At 41.7% G+C, this 22,520-nt stretch overlaps 1 protein-coding gene across 4 annotated transcripts in view; it reads right to left on the bottom strand.

The window, feature by feature from the left end:
- Positions 1 to 22,440, bottom strand: part of PICK1 (protein interacting with PRKCA 1) — a 71,643-nt gene extending 49,203 nt beyond the window's left edge. The window contains exons 1-6 of one of the 4 annotated variants that reach the window (XM_067768388.1): positions 22,304 to 22,440; positions 22,002 to 22,052; positions 21,692 to 21,950; positions 13,319 to 13,578; positions 13,017 to 13,067; positions 12,707 to 12,934 (exon numbers count right to left, since the gene is read on the bottom strand). In XM_067768388.1, the coding sequence (XP_067624489.1) occupies positions 12,707 to 12,934; positions 13,017 to 13,067; positions 13,319 to 13,365 (326 nt within the window). In that variant the 5' untranslated portion in view covers positions 13,366 to 13,578; positions 21,692 to 21,950; positions 22,002 to 22,052; positions 22,304 to 22,440. Of the gene's footprint in view, positions 1 to 12,706; positions 12,966 to 13,016; positions 13,068 to 13,318; positions 13,579 to 21,691; positions 21,951 to 22,001 lie in introns of those variants that run through there. The other 3 variants (XM_067768387.1, XM_067768390.1, XM_067768389.1) reach the window with 3 other exon arrangements.
- Between the last annotated feature and the right edge of the window lie 80 nt (positions 22,441 to 22,520).

Below are 22,520 nucleotides of genomic sequence, written 5' to 3' on the forward strand. Positions count from 1 at the left end.
GATCTTCCCAGTTAATCCATTACAGCTTAACTGCAGAATTCTGAAGTGCATAGGGGGAGACGTCGTCACTCTCGGAGTGAGTGACGGTTGACTACGCCTGGGTTGTGGAAGGCCAGAACGCGATTGCTGTTGAGGCCCTGGGAATGGACGTCCTTGGGTAGGCATTGGGGTACCCGGTGCATTTGGGGGGGGGGGGGGCGGCGCTGAGGCGCAGACTACGGGACGTCCTAGTACGTGAACAGCAAGGAGCCACAAAAGGTTTATAAAAGTTACGTGGACGTCTGGTTTTGGGGTATAGCCCAGAACAACCTGTCCGATGCAACCATCCCTTACACGAGACACACTGACAAGAGTATGACCGTCCTAAAAAGATTCTTTTCCGGCAGATGCAGCAAAACCATTTCTCAGGACCGGGGTCAGGAGACGGACCCGGAGCAAGAGAATATGGAGCAGTCCCGCTGCAAGGAGCTGCTGGGATGATGACAATTTGTGGGAGGGACGCAACAAATTAAATGGGGTTACACTGAAATGGCAGTCCTTGGTCGGGAAAAATCCCGAGTCGCTCCGGTACATAGAACTGACGGCCTTGGGAAGCGAAAAATTAAGTTATTCTTTACGATCGCCATCCTGAATCACATCGAAGAGCACGATTTTTCATTGAACATTATCATGAGCGATGAGATTCCACAAGCAATGGCGATTTGAATTATATAATAGAACATAAGTACATGGAATAGGGTTTTTTTTTTGCTCTTTATTTCTATTTTCTTTCAGCTCCCGCTGCTACAGCCTTGGTACCTGGACTGCAGATGAGCGTGAGGAGATGAGTAAGTGAATGGTTATATATAATGAATGGTAATCTCTATATAACATTGTTGTAATCTCTCTCATTTTTTTTTTTGTTTCGTTGCCTACCATATAATGGTATGCACATATTTTATTGATCACCTTAACTATTGCTTAATGCAAGCAAGAATTAGAGATTTTAATAAAAGGGTTTTCCCGTCTGGGTTATTTTATTTTCTTGTTATCTATTTGATTTTTTTACTTTGAATACTATATGCAGTAATTGCAGTATTTTTTTTTTTGTTATTTTGATTGAGTGTAGATCAGGATAAGAAACAATAGAATTTAGAATTACCAATACAAATCACTAGATATAAGTAAACATAGAATTTGTGAAAACAAACTTGTATGAAGAGGAAATGAGTTACTTCGAATTTATTGGCTGAAAAAGTGTCTGGAAAAATGCAGGCTCTCTATGTTTTCTTTTATGTTAGTGTGGGTGTTGCCCTTGTGGCACACTGGGAATGAGTTAGGTGTTGCAACTTACTGACGGACGATGATTTAGACTAGACCATTACAGGCGGACGAACGTCAGGAAAAGGGAACTCCACTCGGTTATCGGAGTCAAAGTGGAGTTCAAGGTTGTTCATGCCTCATGAACAAGAGGGGTGGGATGACTCCACCTGTCACGGACGGTCTTCTCCCGCTTGCTTTCTTCTCCTTTTCTTTCTCCTTATCTTCTACAGGTCCCAATGTTTTTCTCACCTAGGCATGAAAATTATAATTTTGTTTTTGTGACTGTGGGTCGAGGAAGGTGGCAACGCAAACGAGCCTCAGCCGGGCTACCACCATGCCTACCCGCCACCCTTCTCGCCCCGGGCCAAGCAGTTACATTACACACTCTCTCTAGGGTCCATAAATGGCATAAGTCATTTGTGTTAAAAGATATCAGTTTGCTGTCCTTTGTAAGCTGAACGGTTTCAGGTTTCTCTAAAAGTTTCGGTGTAACCTTGAATTTTAATTATGGGCTCCACTGCCCACTGCTTGTGGAATTTTGGTAGCGAATTCAGTGAAAGAGCCGGTGAGTTCAATCTATTACCTTTGCTGATTTTTTTCTATAACCACAGGCATTTCCTTCTGATATTCAGACGGGGAGTTCGTTTTGTCTGTTTTGGTGACTTATGCCCGGTTTTTCAGTGCGTGTTTTAACTCCAGTTAAAGTTGACAAGAGTTTAACCTTGCCACTTTGTCTGTTAAGCTGAGATGAGTAGCAAAATTGTAAGTTATAGTTTAAACTAGCACTGATTACACGGACCTTAAACTATAAACATCTTTCTTTCTTCCGTTTCATCAACCCGTGAGTCCGCCTGTAATTCTGAACTAATAAGTGAAATATTCTAAAGACATTTAAAAATTTTTATCCCAAATCGGTCGTTTTTTATAGCAAAATAAGTTGGCTCTAAACGCAGCGAATACTTAGGAGCCGTAGTGCTCACCTCCAATAAATACACCAAAAGTAAAATAGCGGGGTTTTTACAGCGAAACGAGGAAGATTTTACCTCAGAGCCGAAGTGCTCGCCCCTAATTAAATACATACAAAGGTGTAACAGGTTCTTAGCATTCTTTGTTCTATAAGAACACACAAATAAAATAACATACAGTCCACGAAAATAAAAAAAAACAATTCGCCCTCCGAATAACCGAAGTTAGATAGTGTTGTTTTGTTGTTGTTGTTGTATTAACGATAAAGAAACTCCCCGAAGGATCGATGTTGATGGTCCTTTGCCGGATATAGATCCGGTAACAAAGCACCATTAAGGTACTAGCCCGACCATCTCGGGAACGATTTATATTATAAGCATCTAATCTAATCTAATATATATTCAGCCCAATTCTAAACGAAAATTCCGTGCGAGTTTTTTCCCTTCTCCCATTCCTCGTATTCTAAATAAAAATTCCTTGTGAGTTTTTTCACTTCTCCCTTTCCTCCTATTCTAAACAATGTTCGAAAAAGCGGAAACCGGTTATGGGAGAAAAGTAGGTATTATGAATGTGAGGGAGAGGGAGATTTCTCTGCCATTTCATAGGAGTTTTTGCACTTGTTAAATTAAAGGGAATGTATAAAAATAGTTAAAGGAAATTGGTTCTTTTAAGAAAGAACACTAATTTGTACAAATTTGTGCTAAAATATGTATTTACATTCTACCACAATATTCTCACTGTTAATACAACAACAACAACCGCAATATTCTTTATTTTAAGTCGAAAAGTATATCATCGTGACCCATTTTCTACAACTTTTTATCCCCCTCTCTCCCCTCGGTGACCATCAGTAGTATATTTTAAGACCCCCTATCCCCCTTTAGTTTTCACGTAGTAGTTCATAAGTATGATTTTAAATTATGTTTTGCTAACTTAAAACAATTTTATTTGATTTATATTTGTTTTTATTAATTCGGCACCCGCCGCGTTACGCGAAGCGTGCGTGCATACATATAATTACAAGTTAATAATATTAAGAAGAAAAAATGCATTTAAAATATATTCGAACAACAACTTAATTTAGAAAGTCTTTTTCCTTTTTATTTCTTTTCATCTAATTCAACTTTATAAAGAATACGCTTCCAGCATCAAGCCACTAGGATACATCGTAGATTATGGGAGCAGTAGCATTAGGAGTTTCCTCAGACGTGATTATTTTTTCCTCGTTGCCCGCCTCGATGTATATCCACTCCGCGCTTTGCTCCACGATACATAAGATCTCTTTTGGTCTCCTGGAGAGGACATGCAGAGGTCGCACGCGAGACACGTCGTCCACTGCATTACCGTGCACTTTTTTCTGATGATTTTTCATGGAAATTTTTGACGCGAAATAAATTCCAAAAAAAAATTGCAAGATTTTCTAGAGATTATTGACTACGTGAAAAGGGGGAGGTCCCCCCCCTAGGAACAGTTATAATTTAATTATTGTATTTTTTCGTCTTTGTGACTGAATCACGGCAGAACGGCTACACGGATTTTGATGAAATTTGGGACACAGCGAAATTTTTTTCCAACATGGAAAGGGGGTAGGGACCCACGACCCACTTCGAACAAATACTTTTTAATAATTTTTACACATTATAACTTTACCTATACGGGCCTTCACCAATATTACAGACTCAATGGGTCAAATAAGTCGAGGGCTTACATAATGAGCAGTGACACCCTCCGTCCCCCCTCCCCCTTCTCACCCCCTATGATGTAAAATCTATAAATTGTCATAACTAAATATAAATGTTCTCCTAAATCAGTAATTTCTGGTATCTGGCTCATACAGATGGAGATCTAAACAATTTTGGAAAAACGATCGATGGTGCTCTCCGTCTCCTCCCGCCATCCGCCCTTCTTCAATTGTTTTTATTAGTACGCTTTTATTAGCTTTACCTGTATGTTTCTTTGTAACTTTTTATTCGCTCCAACGCACCTGCTGCCTTATTAACTTGGTTTTATAATTAGCTTCACCTTATTTGTACTCCCGTTAGGGTCATATCGAGAACCTTCCGGGATCATTTGTGAATGGTTTTCAGGATCCGTCCGGGATCCCGCCGGGGTCATTTCGGGACTTTTTCGGGACGATTTCGGGATCATTTTGGGACCCTTCTGCGATAATTTCTGTATAGTTTTCGGGATACGTCTGGGATCCCGTCGGGGTTATTTTGGGACATTTTCGGGACTATTCCGGGATAATTTCGGGACTATTTCGCGATCATTTGGGGACCCTTCCCGCATAATTTCTGGATGGGTTTTGCGATCCATCCGGCATCCCGTCGGGGTATTTTCGGGATCATTTGCCTACCTTTGAGAGATAAATTCTTTATGGTTTCCGGGATCACTACGGGACCTTTTCGGGGTCATTTTGGTCCCTTCCGTAATCATTCCTGGATGGTTTTAGGGATCCGTCAGGTATCTTCCGGCATAATTTCTGGATGGTTTTTGGGATCCGTCCGGGATCCCGTCGGGGTCATTTTGGGACTTTCTCTCGACTAACACGGGATCATTTGAGGACCCTTTCGGCATCATTTCTGGATGGTTTTCTTTATCCGTCCGGGATCCCGTCGGGGTCATTTCCGCAATTTTTCGGGACCATTTGGAGTCCCTTCCGGCATCATTTCTGGATGGTTTTCGGGATCCGTCCGGGATCATTTCGGGACTTTTGCGGGATCATTTGGGGTCTCTTCCGGCATCATTTCTAGATGGTTTTCGGGATCTGTCCGGGATCCTGTCGGGATCATTTAGGGACTATTTCGGCATCATTTGGGGTAACTTCCAGCATCATTTCCAGATGGTTTTCGGGATCCCGTCGGGGTCATTTCGAGACTTTTTCGCGAGTAATACGGGATCATTTGGGGACCTTTCGCCATCATTTCTGGATGGTTTTCGGGATCCGTCTGGGATCTCGTCAGGGCCATTTCCGGACTATTTGGGGATCATTTGGGGTCCCTTCCGGCATCATTTCTGGATGGTTTTCGGGATCCGTCCGAGATCCCGTTTGGGTAATTTTAGGACTTTTTCGAGATCATTTGCGGTAACTTCCGGCATCACTTCCAGATGGTTTTCGGGATCCGTCCTTCCGGCATCATTTCTAGATGGTTTTCGGGATCCGTCTGGGATCCCGTCGAGGTCATTTCGGGACTTTTTCGCGACTAATACGGGATCATTTCGGGACCCTTTCGCCATCATTTCTAGACGGTTTTCAGGATCCGTCCGGGATTCCGTCAGAGTCATTTCGGCACTATTAGGGGGTCATTTGGGTACCTTTCCGGCATCATTTCTGGATGGTTTTCGGTATCCGTTCAGGATCACATCGGGGTAATTTCGGGACTTTTTCGGGATCATTTGGGGTCCCTTTCGGCATCATTTCTGGATGGTTTTCTTTATCCGTCCGCGATCCCGTCGGGGTCATTTCGGCAATTTTTCGGGACCATTTGGAGTCCCTTCCGCCATCATTTCTGGATGGTTTTCGGGACTATTTGCGGATCATTTGGGGTCCCTTCCGGCATCATTTCTGGATGGTTTTCGGGATCCCGTCGGGGTCATTTCAGGACTTTTTCGGGATTTGGGGTAACTTCCGGCATAATTTCTAGATGGTTTTCGGGATCCGTCCGGGATCCCGTCGGGGTCATTTCGGGACTTTTTCGCGACTAATACGGGATCATTTGGGGACCCTTTCGCCATCATTTCTAGACGGTTTTCAGGATCCGTCCGGGATTCCGTCAGAGTCATTTCGGCACTATTAGGGGGTCATTTGGGTACCTTTCCGGCATCATTTCTGGATGGTTTTCGGTATCCGTTCAGGATCACATCGGGGTAATTTCGGGACTTTTTCGGGATCATTTGGGGTCCCTTTCGGCATCATTTCTGGATGGTTTTCTTTATCCGTCCGCGATCCCGTCGGGGTCATTTCGGCAATTTTTCGGGACCATTTGGAGTCCCTTCCGCCATCATTTCTGGATGGTTTTCGGGACTATTTGCGGATCATTTGGGGTCCCTTCCGGCATCATTTCTGGATGGTTTTCGGGATCCCGTCGGGGTCATTTCAGGACTTTTTCGGGATTTGGGGTACCTTCCGGCATCATTTCTAGATGGTTTTCGGGATCCGTCCGGGATCCCGTCGGGGTCATTTCGGGACTTTTTCGCGACTAATACGGGATCATTTGGGGACCCTTTCGCCATCATTTCTAGACGGTTTTCAGGATCCGTCCGGGATTCCGTCAGAGTCATTTCGGCACTATTAGGGGGTCATTTGGGTACCTTTCCGGCATCATTTCTGGATGGTTTTCGGTATCCGTTCAGGATCACATCGGGGTAATTTCGGGACTTTTTCGGGATCATTTGGGGTCCCTTTCGGCATCATTTCTGGATGGTTTTCGGGATTCGTCCGGACTCCCGTCGGGGTCATTTCGAGACTTTTTCGCGACTAATACGTAATCATTTGGGGACCCTTTTGGCATCATTTCGGGATGGTTTTCGGGATCCGTCCGGGATCTCGTCAGGGTCATTTCGGGACCCGGGATCCCGTCGGGGTCATTTCGGGACTTTTTCGCGACTAATACGGGATCATTTGGGGACCCTTTCGCCATCATTTCTAGACGGTTTTCAGGATCCGTTCGGGATTCCGTCAGAGTCATTTCGGCACTATTAGGGGGTCATTTGGGTACCTTTCCGGCATCATTTCTGGATGGTTTTCGGTATCCGTTCAGGATCACATCGGGGTAATTTCGGGACTTTTTCGGGATCATTTGGGGTCCCTTTCGGCATCATTTCTGGATGGTTTTCGGGATTCGTCCGGACTCCCGTCGGGGTCATTTCGAGACTTTTTCGCGACTAATACGTAATCATTTGGGGACCCTTTTGGCATCATTTCGGGATGGTTTTCGGGATCCGTCCGGGATCTCGTCAGGGTCATTTCGGGACTATTTGGGGTCCCTTCCGGCATCATTTCTGGATGGTTTTCGGGACGGGTAATTTCAGGACTTTTTCCGAATCATTTGGGGCACCTCCCGGCATCATTTCTAGATGATTTTCGGGATCCGTCCGGGATCCCGTCGGGGTCATTTCGGGACTTTTTCGCGACTAATATGGGATCATTTGGGGACCCTTTCGCCATCATTTCTGGATGGTTTTCGGGATCCGTCCGGGATTCAGTCAGAGTCATTTCGGGACTATTAGGGGATCATTTGGGGAGCTTTACGGCATCATTTCTGGATAGTTTTCTGGATCCGTCCTTGATCCCGACGGGGTCATTTCGGGATTATTTGGGGTACCTACTGGCATCATTTCTGTTTGGTTTTCGGGATTCGTCCGGGATCCCGTCGGGGTCATTTCGGGACTTTTTAGGGATCATTTGGGGTCCCTTTCGGCATCATTTCTGGATGGTTTTCGGGATTCGTCCGGGATCCCGTCGGGGTAATTTCGGGACTTTTTCGGGATCATTTGGGGTCCCTTTCGGCATAATTTCCAGATGGTTTTCGGGATCCGTCAGGGATCACGGCGGGGTCATTTCGAGACTTTTTCGCGACTAATACGGGATCATTTGGGGACCCTTTCGGCATCATTTCGGGATTCCGTCGGCGTCATTTCGGGACTATAAGGGGATCACTTATGGACCTGTCCGGCATCATTTCTGGATAATTTTCGGAATCCGTCCGGGATCCCGACGGGGTCATTTCGGGACTATTAGGGGATCATTTGGGGACCTTTCCGGCATCATTTCTGGATAATTTTCGGAATCCGTCCGGGATCCCGACGGGGTCATTTCGGGACTATTTCGGGATCAGATGTCTTCCGGCATCATTTCTGGATGGTTTTCGGGATCCGTCCGAGAACCGGTCGGAGTCATTTCAGGACTTTTTCGGGATCATTTGGGGTACCTTCCGGTATAATTTCTAGATGGTTTTGGGGATCTGTCCGGGACCCCGTCGGGGTTATTTAAGGACTTTTTCGCGACTAATACGGGATCTTTTGGGGACCCTTTTGGCATCATTTCTGGATGATTTTCGAGATCCGTCCGGGATTCCGTCAGCGTCACATCGAGACTATTAGGTGATCTTTTGAGGACCTTTCCGCTTTCATTTTGCGTCCATTTCGGCATGATTTCTGGATGGTTTTCGGGATTCGTCCGGGATTCGTCCGGGATCCCATCGGGGTCATTTCAGGGCTATTAGAGGATCATTTGGGTTACCTTCCGGCATCATTTCTGGATAGCTGTCGGGATCCCGTCGGGGTCATTTCGGGACTATTTCGGGATCAGTTGGGGTACCTTCCGGCATCATTTCTAGATGGTATCCGTTCGGGATCCCGTCTGGGTCTTTTCGGGACTTTTTTGGGACTAATACGGGATGATTTGGGGACCTTCCGGCATCACTTCTGGATGGATTTCGGGATCTGTACGGGAACCCATCAGGGATCATTTGGAGACCCTTTAGGGGTCATTTCATGACTTTTTCTGTATTATTTCGGGATAATTTGGGGATTCTTCCGGCATCAATTCTTGATGGCTTGCCGGATCCATCAGGGTCATTTCGGGACAATTTTGGGATCATTTGGGGAAGCTTGAGGTCATTTCTGGATTCGTCCGTTATGCCATAAGTCATTTCGAGATTTTTTTGTTACTTTTTCGGGATAGTTTTGGACCATTCCGGGATCATTTCTGGATCCCATCGGGGTCATTTCCGGACTATTTCGGGATCATTTTGGGCCCTTCCGGAATCATTTCTGTTTGTGGTTTTCGCGATACGTCGTGGATCCCCTCGGGGTCATTTCGGAACTTTTTCTTTACTATGTCGGGATAATTTAGGAACCCTTCCTGGATATTTTCTGGATGGTTTTTGAGATCCGTCCGGGAGCCCATCATGGTCATTTCGGAGCTTTTTCGGTAGTATTTCGGGATCATTTTGGTACCCTTCAGGGATCATTTCTGTGTAGTTCTCTGGATAAGTCTAGAATCGTGTCGTTGTCATTTCGGGGTTTTTTTGGTCTATTCCGGTAACTTTTGGAGACCCTTCCTGGGCATTTCTGAATGGGTTTGGGGATCCGTCCGCGATAGCGTTGGGGTCATTTCGTAGCTTTTTATAGATAATTTCGGAATCATTTGGGGATCCTATCAGGTTATCAGCTCATTTAGTTCTTTTTTTACTCAATTACGAATATAAAATGCATTAGACGGAAAAAAATTTTTAAACAGATAACTTGATAAGCAGGCTAACGTGAATAGTCCATATATTTTATTTTCTCCTTGCGGACGGGGCCGCGGGTAGAGGCTAGTTTTGCTATATATTAAAGTCAACACAGACACAAAGCTGTCGACTACTGGATACAAGATACAGTACAAATAATAAGAAAAAACATAAGTGTAAAAACAAAATTTAGAATAAAAAACAAAATTATAAACAATAAAATTAATTAAGTTAAATTTTAATGTTAATCAATATCTAAATCAAAATTAATATTGAAACAAAAATTGACATCTTATTAAAAATCTTTGAAAAATATCAGTCCAGACGTGAGAGTATTTCCTTACGGATAGCAGCAACCGAATATTCAAAACTAATACAGTTATACAGTTCATTATAGCGCGAGCACCAATTGCGAAGAGGGCTAAATTTGCAAAATTTCGCCGGAGAATGGGTAAATGAAAGAGAGCATAGTGTCTCGAAGTTCTCGCAGGAACAGAAAAATTTAGTCTGCTCACAAGGTCAGTGGGATCTATCTCTCCGATAATCAGTTTATGAAGGAACATTACCCCACCAAATACAGGGGCAATACTCTAGTATTGGGCGTACCAATGATGTGTAAAGGGTCTTGGTTAGATAAGGATCGTTAAGTTCTTTAGCCCACCTTTTAATAAATCCAAGTACACCCGATGCTTTGTTTATGATAGATGAAATATGCATGTTAAAGCTCAGTTTCGCATCAAAAAGAACACCTATGTAGGTCACATGCTACAGATATACGCTACAAGGGAGCACCATCTAGCACATAGGACTTTTAAACTGGGTGGACTTTATGAAATGTCATTAATTTACATATGCAACAGTTCAAAACTAGTAGATTTACTGTACACCATAATTGAAATGAGTCTAAATCGGCCTGAAGTAGATCCAAACGAGAAGAGTCGGAAGGCAAATATATATAGCATAGTTTTATATCATCTGCATACATTAGAGCTCGGGAATACGAAATAACCTTAGATAAGTCATTTATGAAGAGTGTAAAAAGTAATGGACCCAAATGGCTACCCTGAGGCACACCAGAAGTTACTTCTATCAACTCAGAGAGACTGTTTTTGAACATAACTCGCTGAGTTCTATTTACAACATAGTTGCGAAGCCAAAGTAATAAATTCTTCGGAAAACCCAGTAAGTCAAGTTTATGAGTTAAAAGCTCATCATTAACAGAGTCAAATGCTTTGCTGAAGTCAGTATAAATAACAGTGGTTTGCTTATTGGACAAGAATCCATCCATAACTAGAGATGTGAACTCAAACAAGTTGTTGTGGTAGATCTTCTACGAACAAAACCATGTTGGCTGGGTGATAATAAGGAACTACATATATATTGAATTTGGCAGGTGATGATCTTTTCAAACATTTTTGGAATAGCCGACAGTTTAGCTATGCCCCTGTAGTTCTCAATATTGGACCTACTACCTTTCTTATGTAAGGGAATAATAAATGATTGCTTCCAAATTGGAGGGAATAGAGAAGATTCCAGAGATAGTGTAAATAATTTAAGGATCGGTTTGGATAAATTGACAGCGCAGAACTTTAGCACACAACCAGGAACACCATCTGGACCCGGAGAAAAATTCGGTTTCAACTCAAGAAGACTCTTGAGAACAATATCTATATCTATGACAGGATCTGGAATACAATTAGAACTGTCTAAGGTGTACGGATAGGGATCTGATTGAAAAAGATCAGATGAATAGGTCGACTCAAAAAATTCAACAAATAAGTTGGCGACATCATCAACAGAGCTTGCATCCTTACATCCATAGGCAAAAGCAGATGGAAATCCTGAAGATTTTCTCTTCGAATTGACAAATCTATAGAATTGTTTCGGGTTTTTAAAAAATTTAAGCTTACACCGGTTTAAGTAAAATGTATAGCACTGTTGATTAAGACAATGAAAGTTTGATCGAGCAACCAAGTATTTAGAAAAATCGGAGCATGAATGTGATATTTTAAATCGTTTGTATAGTCTAGATTTGATATTATATAGTCTCATAAGATGTCTTGAGAACCACGGCAGTTTGCCCGTTTCAGCACTGTCATGGCGAAGAGGCACACAGCTATGGAAGAAGCCATCGAGAGAACTGTAAAAAATAGAAGTTGCTGACTCGATATCATTACAAGCTTAAAGATCCGACCAGTCATGGGTAGAAATAAGATAATTCAGCATATTAAAATTTGCCTTATAAAAACATCTTGATCGAAAACTAGATTTTCCTTTTGCTGCATCAAACAACACAGGCTGAGCATAATCGAGCATTATCTCAAGTGAAGGATGTAGTGGATCCTCTGGAAGTGATAAAGGAGGAATTCGTTTGAGGGCAATACCCACAGGGTCATCCGCAAATACCACATCCACATTAAACCTCCTAGGCCATACCGCCCTACCCCACACCCTAGCTCCATGAGGAAGTTGGGGCCGCCGGAGCCTCGGCTGTCAATGAAACAGGATTCGCCACGGGTAGGAGAGGTTGACATTTGGGTTGGAGAAGCTAAATATTGCGCTGGCAACCCCTTGAGAGGGTTGCGCTACACAACCCCTTGAATCAATTTGGTATTTTAGTCGCCTCTTACGACAGGCATACCTACCGCGAGTATATTCTAATCCCCTAACCCGCTAGGGGAGTTAGATAGTGTCTTCTAAGTTTACGTTATAGATCGTGACTGTTTTCTTGCCTTATTTCCTGCGTCTTTTATACTTCCTGGGCTGTCACTTTTTTTTCAATTATTTCGCTGGATATATGTATGTACTATGTGATTCTGCTGTTCAATGCTGTATTAGTGATATTTCGGACTCGGTTTTTCTTATACTATTTCTGTCTATAATACCTATTGCGTATTGAGTCCTGCTTGTTTTTCTCAGCTTTTTCAAGTTTGTGTTTGCCCTCGCAAAGAGCGTTGCCTACTACCTACTTCAGCTATTTTGTAAACCACCAGATTTCTCAATGAAGATTAAACACAATAGTTGTAATAAGCAAAAAAAAAAAAAAACAAAAGATAATATTGTCCTAGTCTGCTAGGAACCGTGCGAAAAATATTATCCGCTACAATACAGATACATACATATGTTTCTATGTGGATTCATCTACATCTAATCTCTAGCAAATATTATATCGCCTTCATTAAAACAAAAAATTCACAACTTACAGCCGATCTAATTCAAATTTATGCCTATCGAATTCATTTATGCGATCAGCAATAAAAGGCACAACAACACTTGTTGCCATATCATCACTTGCATTTGCTCGTCTCACGTCGCCGTCAACCACTAATTCAATATCCAACTCAAATGTACTCGCATCAATATTTAGCTCATCTTGCTGTTCCGGTGACTTCTGTTGCTGCTTCTGGTTTGTCTCTTCGGGAAGTTTAGCACTTTTGAAAAAATTCATTCATTTGCATTTTTCTACAACACATGCCCTATAAATTGTATGTATGTATATGCATATGTACTTACTTCTCGATGTTCAATAGTGGTGTGGCGACAGAATCCACTGAAGTGCTATGGCTACTTTTTTTGGAGTACGTGTTTCAATATTTCAACAAAATAATTTAAATTCATAATTAAACACAGAATTGAATTAAATAAATTTTTTAGTACAAAGTACAAATTGAAAAAAATGTTTAAATTTTAAAACAAACATAATTAAACTTGACATATGCGTGATAACGAGAATATTGATTTTTCGCAGAAATCACATATTAAAAATGTAGAACGAACGGATGTGTTGAATTCGATTATTTCTATTTAAAACTTACATTTTATCTTCCTCAAAGAAGAAATCGTCGTCTGTGTCTGTTAGCATTGCCGCTGTTTATTTCAAATTACAATATAACGTTTAAAATTTAGTCAGTCCTTCAATTCTGTGATTTTGGTGTTAAATTTTCTCAGCCCAAATTTGTTGCATACTTTTTTGCGTCGACAGTTCAAATGCATTGAGCTTGACAGCTGACATCAACAGGGTGTTTAATATTATACAATAATACAATAATGAATTCACCCCGCAGCCCAGCAGCGCCTATTTTAATTGAAATAATAGCCGTGTTTTTTAACACGTGCGTATACGTTTCGTTTGCGCGTGTTAAAAAACGCCTATCTTCGCTTAGATAATGCTTAGGAGACCCATCTAGCGGCTGTGGTAAAACAACTAGCTACAGCAACAGGGTGTACCGAAAAGCGGAGACGCAACGCTCTGATGGCCATAGGGTATAACATATAGCTGAATCAGTTGCGATGAATTGTGGACACACATAGAATACATAGAATTAGTGTACAGGGTGAAACAAAGACACATATTTCAGTTACATCTGAGTATAATGCGTATTGAAATTTAGTAGGACAAAATTTATGCGCAGCAATTTCAGAGGTGTATTTATAGTTTGTCTCTTAGCAGTCAATATAAAGTTTAAGCGTAAACGGATATACGCGTGTTAAAAAACACGGCTAATTACAAAAAAATATTTGAAAATGCCTAAAAACAGTGAAAACTATTTTACATTTGCCGAAAATATCCCACATACATATGTATTTCAGGAGTTTCAACGATACTCCTGAATTGATTCCACCGCTGAACCGACTATATTGACACGCTTCAATGGTATATGGTATGTGCTGTCTCAGCTCTCTGTCTACACATATGGTGCCAGAAGGCAGGAAACGAGCTTTGTAAGAATATAAGGACCCCGTGCCAAATGGGATAAAACGTTAAATTTTGATACTTCACATTTATCGTGGTGCATACTAGGGTCAAAATGTTCTGTTATCCGTTAAGCTGGAGACATTGGTGCTTTATCGGTAACCGTATCGGTAACCTTTTAACAGCTGATTCGACCAACCTTATGAGAATCAATGCAATCGATTATTGGTGCCGCTAAGGTCGTAACCGTGTCGTAGCCAACCAATTGGGTTTTGGTTTACCGTCGTAACGATAAACAGCTGATTACGTTATGGATACGGATACAGCGATACGACATACGGCACCAATGACTCCAGCTTTATACTATATGACATACTGTTACGGTCTGCTGTTATGGTCTACGGTTACGATCCACTTGGGAGCGTTTTCGTGCGAACACACCTAGTGACTGGTGATGGGACCAAAAAGTTCCGATGCAAAAGTATCGAAAGAAACAAAGAAAAAATCGGCGGTCACTAGCGAGGAGATAAAGCGCCAAATACATGACACGAATATTTCCGCGATCATTCCCCAATCTTGTTCGCAGCTTTGGCCATAGCCACAGCGATGAATACGGACAACAATTGTGCTGCAGCAATATTGCTCGCTGTGGCAATTAAGCGTAAAAAAAAAGAGAAGATCGCAAAAAAAGAATTTGGTGCAAAGAATCGTTTAAAAAACGAGCAGTTCTTGGACAAAGTGAGCTTTTTAAAGAACTGGAATTCACGTCACAAAATGATTTTAAAAATTACGTTCGAATGAGCCAGGCAACATTTGACCAACTTTTACAAAAAATTTTGCCACTCATAACGAAACGGGATACAATAATGAGAGAAGCGATTCCCCCTCATCACCGCCTTGCTTTAACTTTGCGCTTTCTAGCTAGTGGCAATAGCTTTGAAGACTTCTAACTGTATCCTTTGCGGCATCAGGATCTACTTCTTTTAATTTTTCGATTAAAGTCGCATAATCATTATTCTTTTTAATTCTATTACAATAATCTTTGCTTTTTACTTGCCACAATGATGGCAAAGATTTATACATTTCAATAAATTCACTCAGAAATTTTTTATTGTCCATTTTACTTTTCCGCGCACGTCTTTTCCGTTCAGAAATTACTACGATTATGAGCTATTTCGCCATACACGCACGAACAGTTCGTGCAAATGTTCGCCAAAAATTAAAATATTTTGATTTTTGGCGAACATTTGCGCGAACTGGAAAACACCACCATACACGACAGAAAAGGTCGCAGACACATGACATAACGGGAATGTTCGCGAAAATGTTCGTGTCGTGTATTTGGCGCTTAACCACGAGTTTCCGGCTGGAAAAGAAAAAGCCAAAAACGGAAATTAAAACGAGAGGGTTAAAAGGGAAATTATTACAGCCATTGCAGCAGCCATTCCATCAGATACTACAAACCGCAGCAGCAAAAAGCTCCGCAAATTTAGCGGCAAATATATGCAAGAACTGGAAATAGGGTACATCGAATGATGTGCGGCATCACCAGAGCAATGGATGCAACCACAATAGTAATAGTCGCGGCCAAACACAATTGCCACTAACGCGTCGTACACAGCAACGTAACTGCATCAACCGTCATTTAATAATAACAAGTGTAACAACAATACACCAACAATAGGAGTAGGTGGCGTAGGAGCAACGAATCGGGAACTCAGCAAATAAATCTTACACAACCGCAGAAGCAACAAGCACAAAGAAATATTTGGTACCTTTCCGGCATCATTTCTGGATGGTTTTCGGTATCCGTTCAGGATCACATCGGGGTAATTTCGGGACTTTTTCGGGATCATTTGGGGTCCCTTTCGGCATCATTTCTGGATGGTTTTCGGGATTCGTCCGGACTCCCGTCGGGGTCATTTCGAGACTTTTTCGCGACTAATACGTAATCATTTGGGGACCCTTTTGGCATCATTTCGGGATGGTTTTCGGGATCCGTCCGGGATCTCGTCAGGGTCATTTCGGGACTATTTGGGGTCCCTTCCGGCATCATTTCTGGATGGTTTTCGGGACGGGTAATTTCAGGACTTTTTCCGAATCATTTGGGGCACCTCCCGGCATCATTTCTAGATGATTTTCGGGATCCGTCCGGGATCCCGTCGGGGTCATTTCGGGACTTTTTCGCGACTAATATGGGATCATTTGGGGACCCTTTCGCCATCATTTCTGGATGGTTTTCGGGATCCGTCCGGGATTCAGTCAGAGTCATTTCGGGACTATTAGGGGATCATTTGGGGAGCTTTACGGCATCATTTCTGGATAGTTTTCTGGATCCGTCCTTGATCCCGACGGGGTCATTTCGGGATTATTTGGGGTACCTACTGGCATCATTTCTGTTTGGTTTTCGGGATTCGTCCGGGATCCCGTCGGGGTCATTTCGGGACTTTTTAGGGATCATTTGGGGTCCCTTTCGGCATCATTTCTGGATGGTTTTCGGGATTCGTCCGGGATCCCGTCGGGGTAATTTCGGGACTTTTTCGGGATCATTTGGGGTCCCTTTCGGCATAATTTCCAGATGGTTTTCGGGATCCGTCAGGGATCACGGCGGGGTCATTTCGAGACTTTTTCGCGACTAATACGGGATCATTTGGGGACCCTTTCGGCATCATTTCGGGATTCCGTCGGCGTCATTTCGGGACTATAAGGGGATCACTTATGGACCTGTCCGGCATCATTTCTGGATAATTTTCGGAATCCGTCCGGGATCCCGACGGGGTCATTTCGGGACTATTAGGGGATCATTTGGGGACCTTTCCGGCATCATTTCTGGATAATTTTCGGAATCCGTCCGGGATCCCGACGGGGTCATTTCGGGACTATTTCGGGATCAGATGTCTTCCGGCATCATTTCTGGATGGTTTTCGGGATCCGTCCGAGAACCGGTCGGAGTCATTTCAGGACTTTTTCGGGATCATTTGGGGTACCTTCCGGTATAATTTCTAGATGGTTTTGGGGATCTGTCCGGGACCCCGTCGGGGTTATTTAAGGACTTTTTCGCGACTAATACGGGATCTTTTGGGGACCCTTTTGGCATCATTTCTGGATGATTTTCGAGATCCGTCCGGGATTCCGTCAGCGTCACATCGAGACTATTAGGTGATCTTTTGAGGACCTTTCCGCTTTCATTTTGCGTCCATTTCGGCATGATTTCTGGATGGTTTTCGGGATTCGTCCGGGATTCGTCCGGGATCCCATCGGGGTCATTTCAGGGCTATTAGAGGATCATTTGGGTTACCTTCCGGCATCATTTCTGGATAGCTGTCGGGATCCCGTCGGGGTCATTTCGGGACTATTTCGGGATCAGTTGGGGTACCTTCCGGCATCATTTCTAGATGGTATCCGTTCGGGATCCCGTCTGGGTCTTTTCGGGACTTTTTTGGGACTAATACGGGATGATTTGGGGACCTTCCGGCATCACTTCTGGATGGATTTCGGGATCTGTACGGGAACCCATCAGGGATCATTTGGAGACCCTTTAGGGGTCATTTCATGACTTTTTCTGTATTATTTCGGGATAATTTGGGGATTCTTCCGGCATCAATTCTTGATGGCTTGCCGGATCCATCAGGGTCATTTCGGGACAATTTTGGGATCATTTGGGGAAGCTTGAGGTCATTTCTGGATTCGTCCGTTATGCCATAAGTCATTTCGAGATTTTTTTGTTACTTTTTCGGGATAGTTTTGGACCATTCCGGGATCATTTCTGGATCCCATCGGGGTCATTTCCGGACTATTTCGGGATCATTTTGGGCCCTTCCGGAATCATTTCTGTTTGTGGTTTTCGCGATACGTCGTGGATCCCCTCGGGGTCATTTCGGAACTTTTTCTTTACTATGTCGGGATAATTTAGGAACCCTTCCTGGATATTTTCTGGATGGTTTTTGAGATCCGTCCGGGAGCCCATCATGGTCATTTCGGAGCTTTTTCGGTAGTATTTCGGGATCATTTTGGTACCCTTCAGGGATCATTTCTGTGTAGTTCTCTGGATAAGTCTAGAATCGTGTCGTTGTCATTTCGGGGTTTTTTTGGTCTATTCCGGTAACTTTTGGAGACCCTTCCTGGGCATTTCTGAATGGGTTTGGGGATCCGTCCGCGATAGCGTTGGGGTCATTTCGTAGCTTTTTATAGATAATTTCGGAATCATTTGGGGATCCTATCAGGTTATCAGCTCATTTAGTTCTTTTTTTACTCAATTACGAATATAAAATGCATTAGACGGAAAAAAATTTTTAAACAGATAACTTGATAAGCAGGCTAACGTGAATAGTCCATATATTTTATTTTCTCCTTGCGGACGGGGCCGCGGGTAGAGGCTAGTTTTGCTATATATTAAAGTCAACACAGACACAAAGCTGTCGACTACTGGATACAAGATACAGTACAAATAATAAGAAAAAACATAAGTGTAAAAACAAAATTTAGAATAAAAAACAAAATTATAAACAATAAAATTAATTAAGTTAAATTTTAATGTTAATCAATATCTAAATCAAAATTAATATTGAAACAAAAATTGACATCTTATTAAAAATCTTTGAAAAATATCAGTCCAGACGTGAGAGTATTTCCTTACGGATAGCAGCAACCGAATATTCAAAACTAATACAGTTATACAGTTCATTATAGCGCGAGCACCAATTGCGAAGAGGGCTAAATTTGCAAAATTTCGCCGGAGAATGGGTAAATGAAAGAGAGCATAGTGTCTCGAAGTTCTCGCAGGAACAGAAAAATTTAGTCTGCTCACAAGGTCAGTGGGATCTATCTCTCCGATAATCAGTTTATGAAGGAACATTACCCCACCAAATACAGGGGCAATACTCTAGTATTGGGCGTACCAATGATGTGTAAAGGGTCTTGGTTAGATAAGGATCGTTAAGTTCTTTAGCCCACCTTTTAATAAATCCAAGTACACCCGATGCTTTGTTTATGATAGATGAAATATGCATGTTAAAGCTCAGTTTCGCATCAAAAAGAACACCTATGTAGGTCACATGCTACAGATATACGCTACAAGGGAGCACCATCTAGCACATAGGACTTTTAAACTGGGTGGACTTTATGAAATGTCATTAATTTACATATGCAACAGTTCAAAACTAGTAGATTTACTGTACACCATAATTGAAATGAGTCTAAATCGGCCTGAAGTAGATCCAAACGAGAAGAGTCGGAAGGCAAATATATATAGCATAGTTTTATATCATCTGCATACATTAGAGCTCGGGAATACGAAATAACCTTAGATAAGTCATTTATGAAGAGTGTAAAAAGTAATGGACCCAAATGGCTACCCTGAGGCACACCAGAAGTTACTTCTATCAACTCAGAGAGACTGTTTTTGAACATAACTCGCTGAGTTCTATTTACAACATAGTTGCGAAGCCAAAGTAATAAATTCTTCGGAAAACCCAGTAAGTCAAGTTTATGAGTTAAAAGCTCATCATTAACAGAGTCAAATGCTTTGCTGAAGTCAGTATAAATAACAGTGGTTTGCTTATTGGACAAGAATCCATCCATAACTAGAGATGTGAACTCAAACAAGTTGTTGTGGTAGATCTTCTACGAACAAAACCATGTTGGCTGGGTGATAATAAGGAACTACATATATATTGAATTTGGCAGGTGATGATCTTTTCAAACATTTTTGGAATAGCCGACAGTTTAGCTATGCCCCTGTAGTTCTCAATATTGGACCTACTACCTTTCTTATGTAAGGGAATAATAAATGATTGCTTCCAAATTGGAGGGAATAGAGAAGATTCCAGAGATAGTGTAAATAATTTAAGGATCGGTTTGGATAAATTGACAGCGCAGAACTTTAGCACACAACCAGGAACACCATCTGGACCCGGAGAAAAATTCGGTTTCAACTCAAGAAGACTCTTGAGAACAATATCTATATCTATGACAGGATCTGGAATACAATTAGAACTGTCTAAGGTGTACGGATAGGGATCTGATTGAAAAAGATCAGATGAATAGGTCGACTCAAAAAATTCAACAAATAAGTTGGCGACATCATCAACAGAGCTTGCATCCTTACATCCATAGGCAAAAGCAGATGGAAATCCTGAAGATTTTCTCTTCGAATTGACAAATCTATAGAATTGTTTCGGGTTTTTAAAAAATTTAAGCTTACACCGGTTTAAGTAAAATGTATAGCACTGTTGATTAAGACAATGAAAGTTTGATCGAGCAACCAAGTATTTAGAAAAATCGGAGCATGAATGTGATATTTTAAATCGTTTGTATAGTCTAGATTTGATATTATATAGTCTCATAAGATGTCTTGAGAACCACGGCAGTTTGCCCGTTTCAGCACTGTCATGGCGAAGAGGCACACAGCTATGGAAGAAGCCATCGAGAGAACTGTAAAAAATAGAAGTTGCTGACTCGATATCATTACAAGCTTAAAGATCCGACCAGTCATGGGTAGAAATAAGATAATTCAGCATATTAAAATTTGCCTTATAAAAACATCTTGATCGAAAACTAGATTTTCCTTTTGCTGCATCAAACAACACAGGCTGAGCATAATCGAGCATTATCTCAAGTGAAGGATGTAGTGGATCCTCTGGAAGTGATAAAGGAGGAATTCGTTTGAGGGCAATACCCACAGGGTCATCCGCAAATACCACATCCACATTAAACCTCCTAGGCCATACCGCCCTACCCCACACCCTAGCTCCATGAGGAAGTTGGGGCCGCCGGAGCCTCGGCTGTCAATGAAACAGGATTCGCCACGGGTAGGAGAGGTTGACATTTGGGTTGGAGAAGCTAAATATTGCGCTGGCAACCCCTTGAGAGGGTTGCGCTACACAACCCCTTGAATCAATTTGGTATTTTAGTCGCCTCTTACGACAGGCATACCTACCGCGAGTATATTCTAATCCCCTAACCCGCTAGGGGAGTTAGATAGTGTCTTCTAAGTTTACGTTATAGATCGTGACTGTTTTCTTGCCTTATTTCCTGCGTCTTTTATACTTCCTGGGCTGTCACTTTTTTTTCAATTATTTCGCTGGATATATGTATGTACTATGTGATTCTGCTGTTCAATGCTGTATTAGTGATATTTCGGACTCGGTTTTTCTTATACTATTTCTGTCTATAATACCTATTGCGTATTGAGTCCTGCTTGTTTTTCTCAGCTTTTTCAAGTTTGTGTTTGCCCTCGCAAAGAGCGTTGCCTACTACCTACTTCAGCTATTTTGTAAACCACCAGATTTCTCAATGAAGATTAAACACAATAGTTGTAATAAGCAAAAAAAAAAAAAAACAAAAGATAATATTGTCCTAGTCTGCTAGGAACCGTGCGAAAAATATTATCCGCTACAATACAGATACATACATATGTTTCTATGTGGATTCATCTACATCTAATCTCTAGCAAATATTATATCGCCTTCATTAAAACAAAAAATTCACAACTTACAGCCGATCTAATTCAAATTTATGCCTATCGAATTCATTTATGCGATCAGCAATAAAAGGCACAACAACACTTGTTGCCATATCATCACTTGCATTTGCTCGTCTCACGTCGCCGTCAACCACTAATTCAATATCCAACTCAAATGTACTCGCATCAATATTTAGCTCATCTTGCTGTTCCGGTGACTTCTGTTGCTGCTTCTGGTTTGTCTCTTCGGGAAGTTTAGCACTTTTGAAAAAATTCATTCATTTGCATTTTTCTACAACACATGCCCTATAAATTGTATGTATGTATATGCATATGTACTTACTTCTCGATGTTCAATAGTGGTGTGGCGACAGAATCCACTGAAGTGCTATGGCTACTTTTTTTGGAGTACGTGTTTCAATATTTCAACAAAATAATTTAAATTCATAATTAAACACAGAATTGAATTAAATAAATTTTTTAGTACAAAGTACAAATTGAAAAAAATGTTTAAATTTTAAAACAAACATAATTAAACTTGACATATGCGTGATAACGAGAATATTGATTTTTCGCAGAAATCACATATTAAAAATGTAGAACGAACGGATGTGTTGAATTCGATTATTTCTATTTAAAACTTACATTTTATCTTCCTCAAAGAAGAAATCGTCGTCTGTGTCTGTTAGCATTGCCGCTGTTTATTTCAAATTACAATATAACGTTTAAAATTTAGTCAGTCCTTCAATTCTGTGATTTTGGTGTTAAATTTTCTCAGCCCAAATTTGTTGCATACTTTTTTGCGTCGACAGTTCAAATGCATTGAGCTTGACAGCTGACATCAACAGGGTGTTTAATATTA

This window comes from Eurosta solidaginis, chromosome 2 (genome assembly GCF_040869045.1).
Source record: "Eurosta solidaginis isolate ZX-2024a chromosome 2, ASM4086904v1, whole genome shotgun sequence".
NCBI lineage: Eukaryota > Metazoa > Arthropoda > Insecta > Diptera > Tephritidae > Eurosta > Eurosta solidaginis.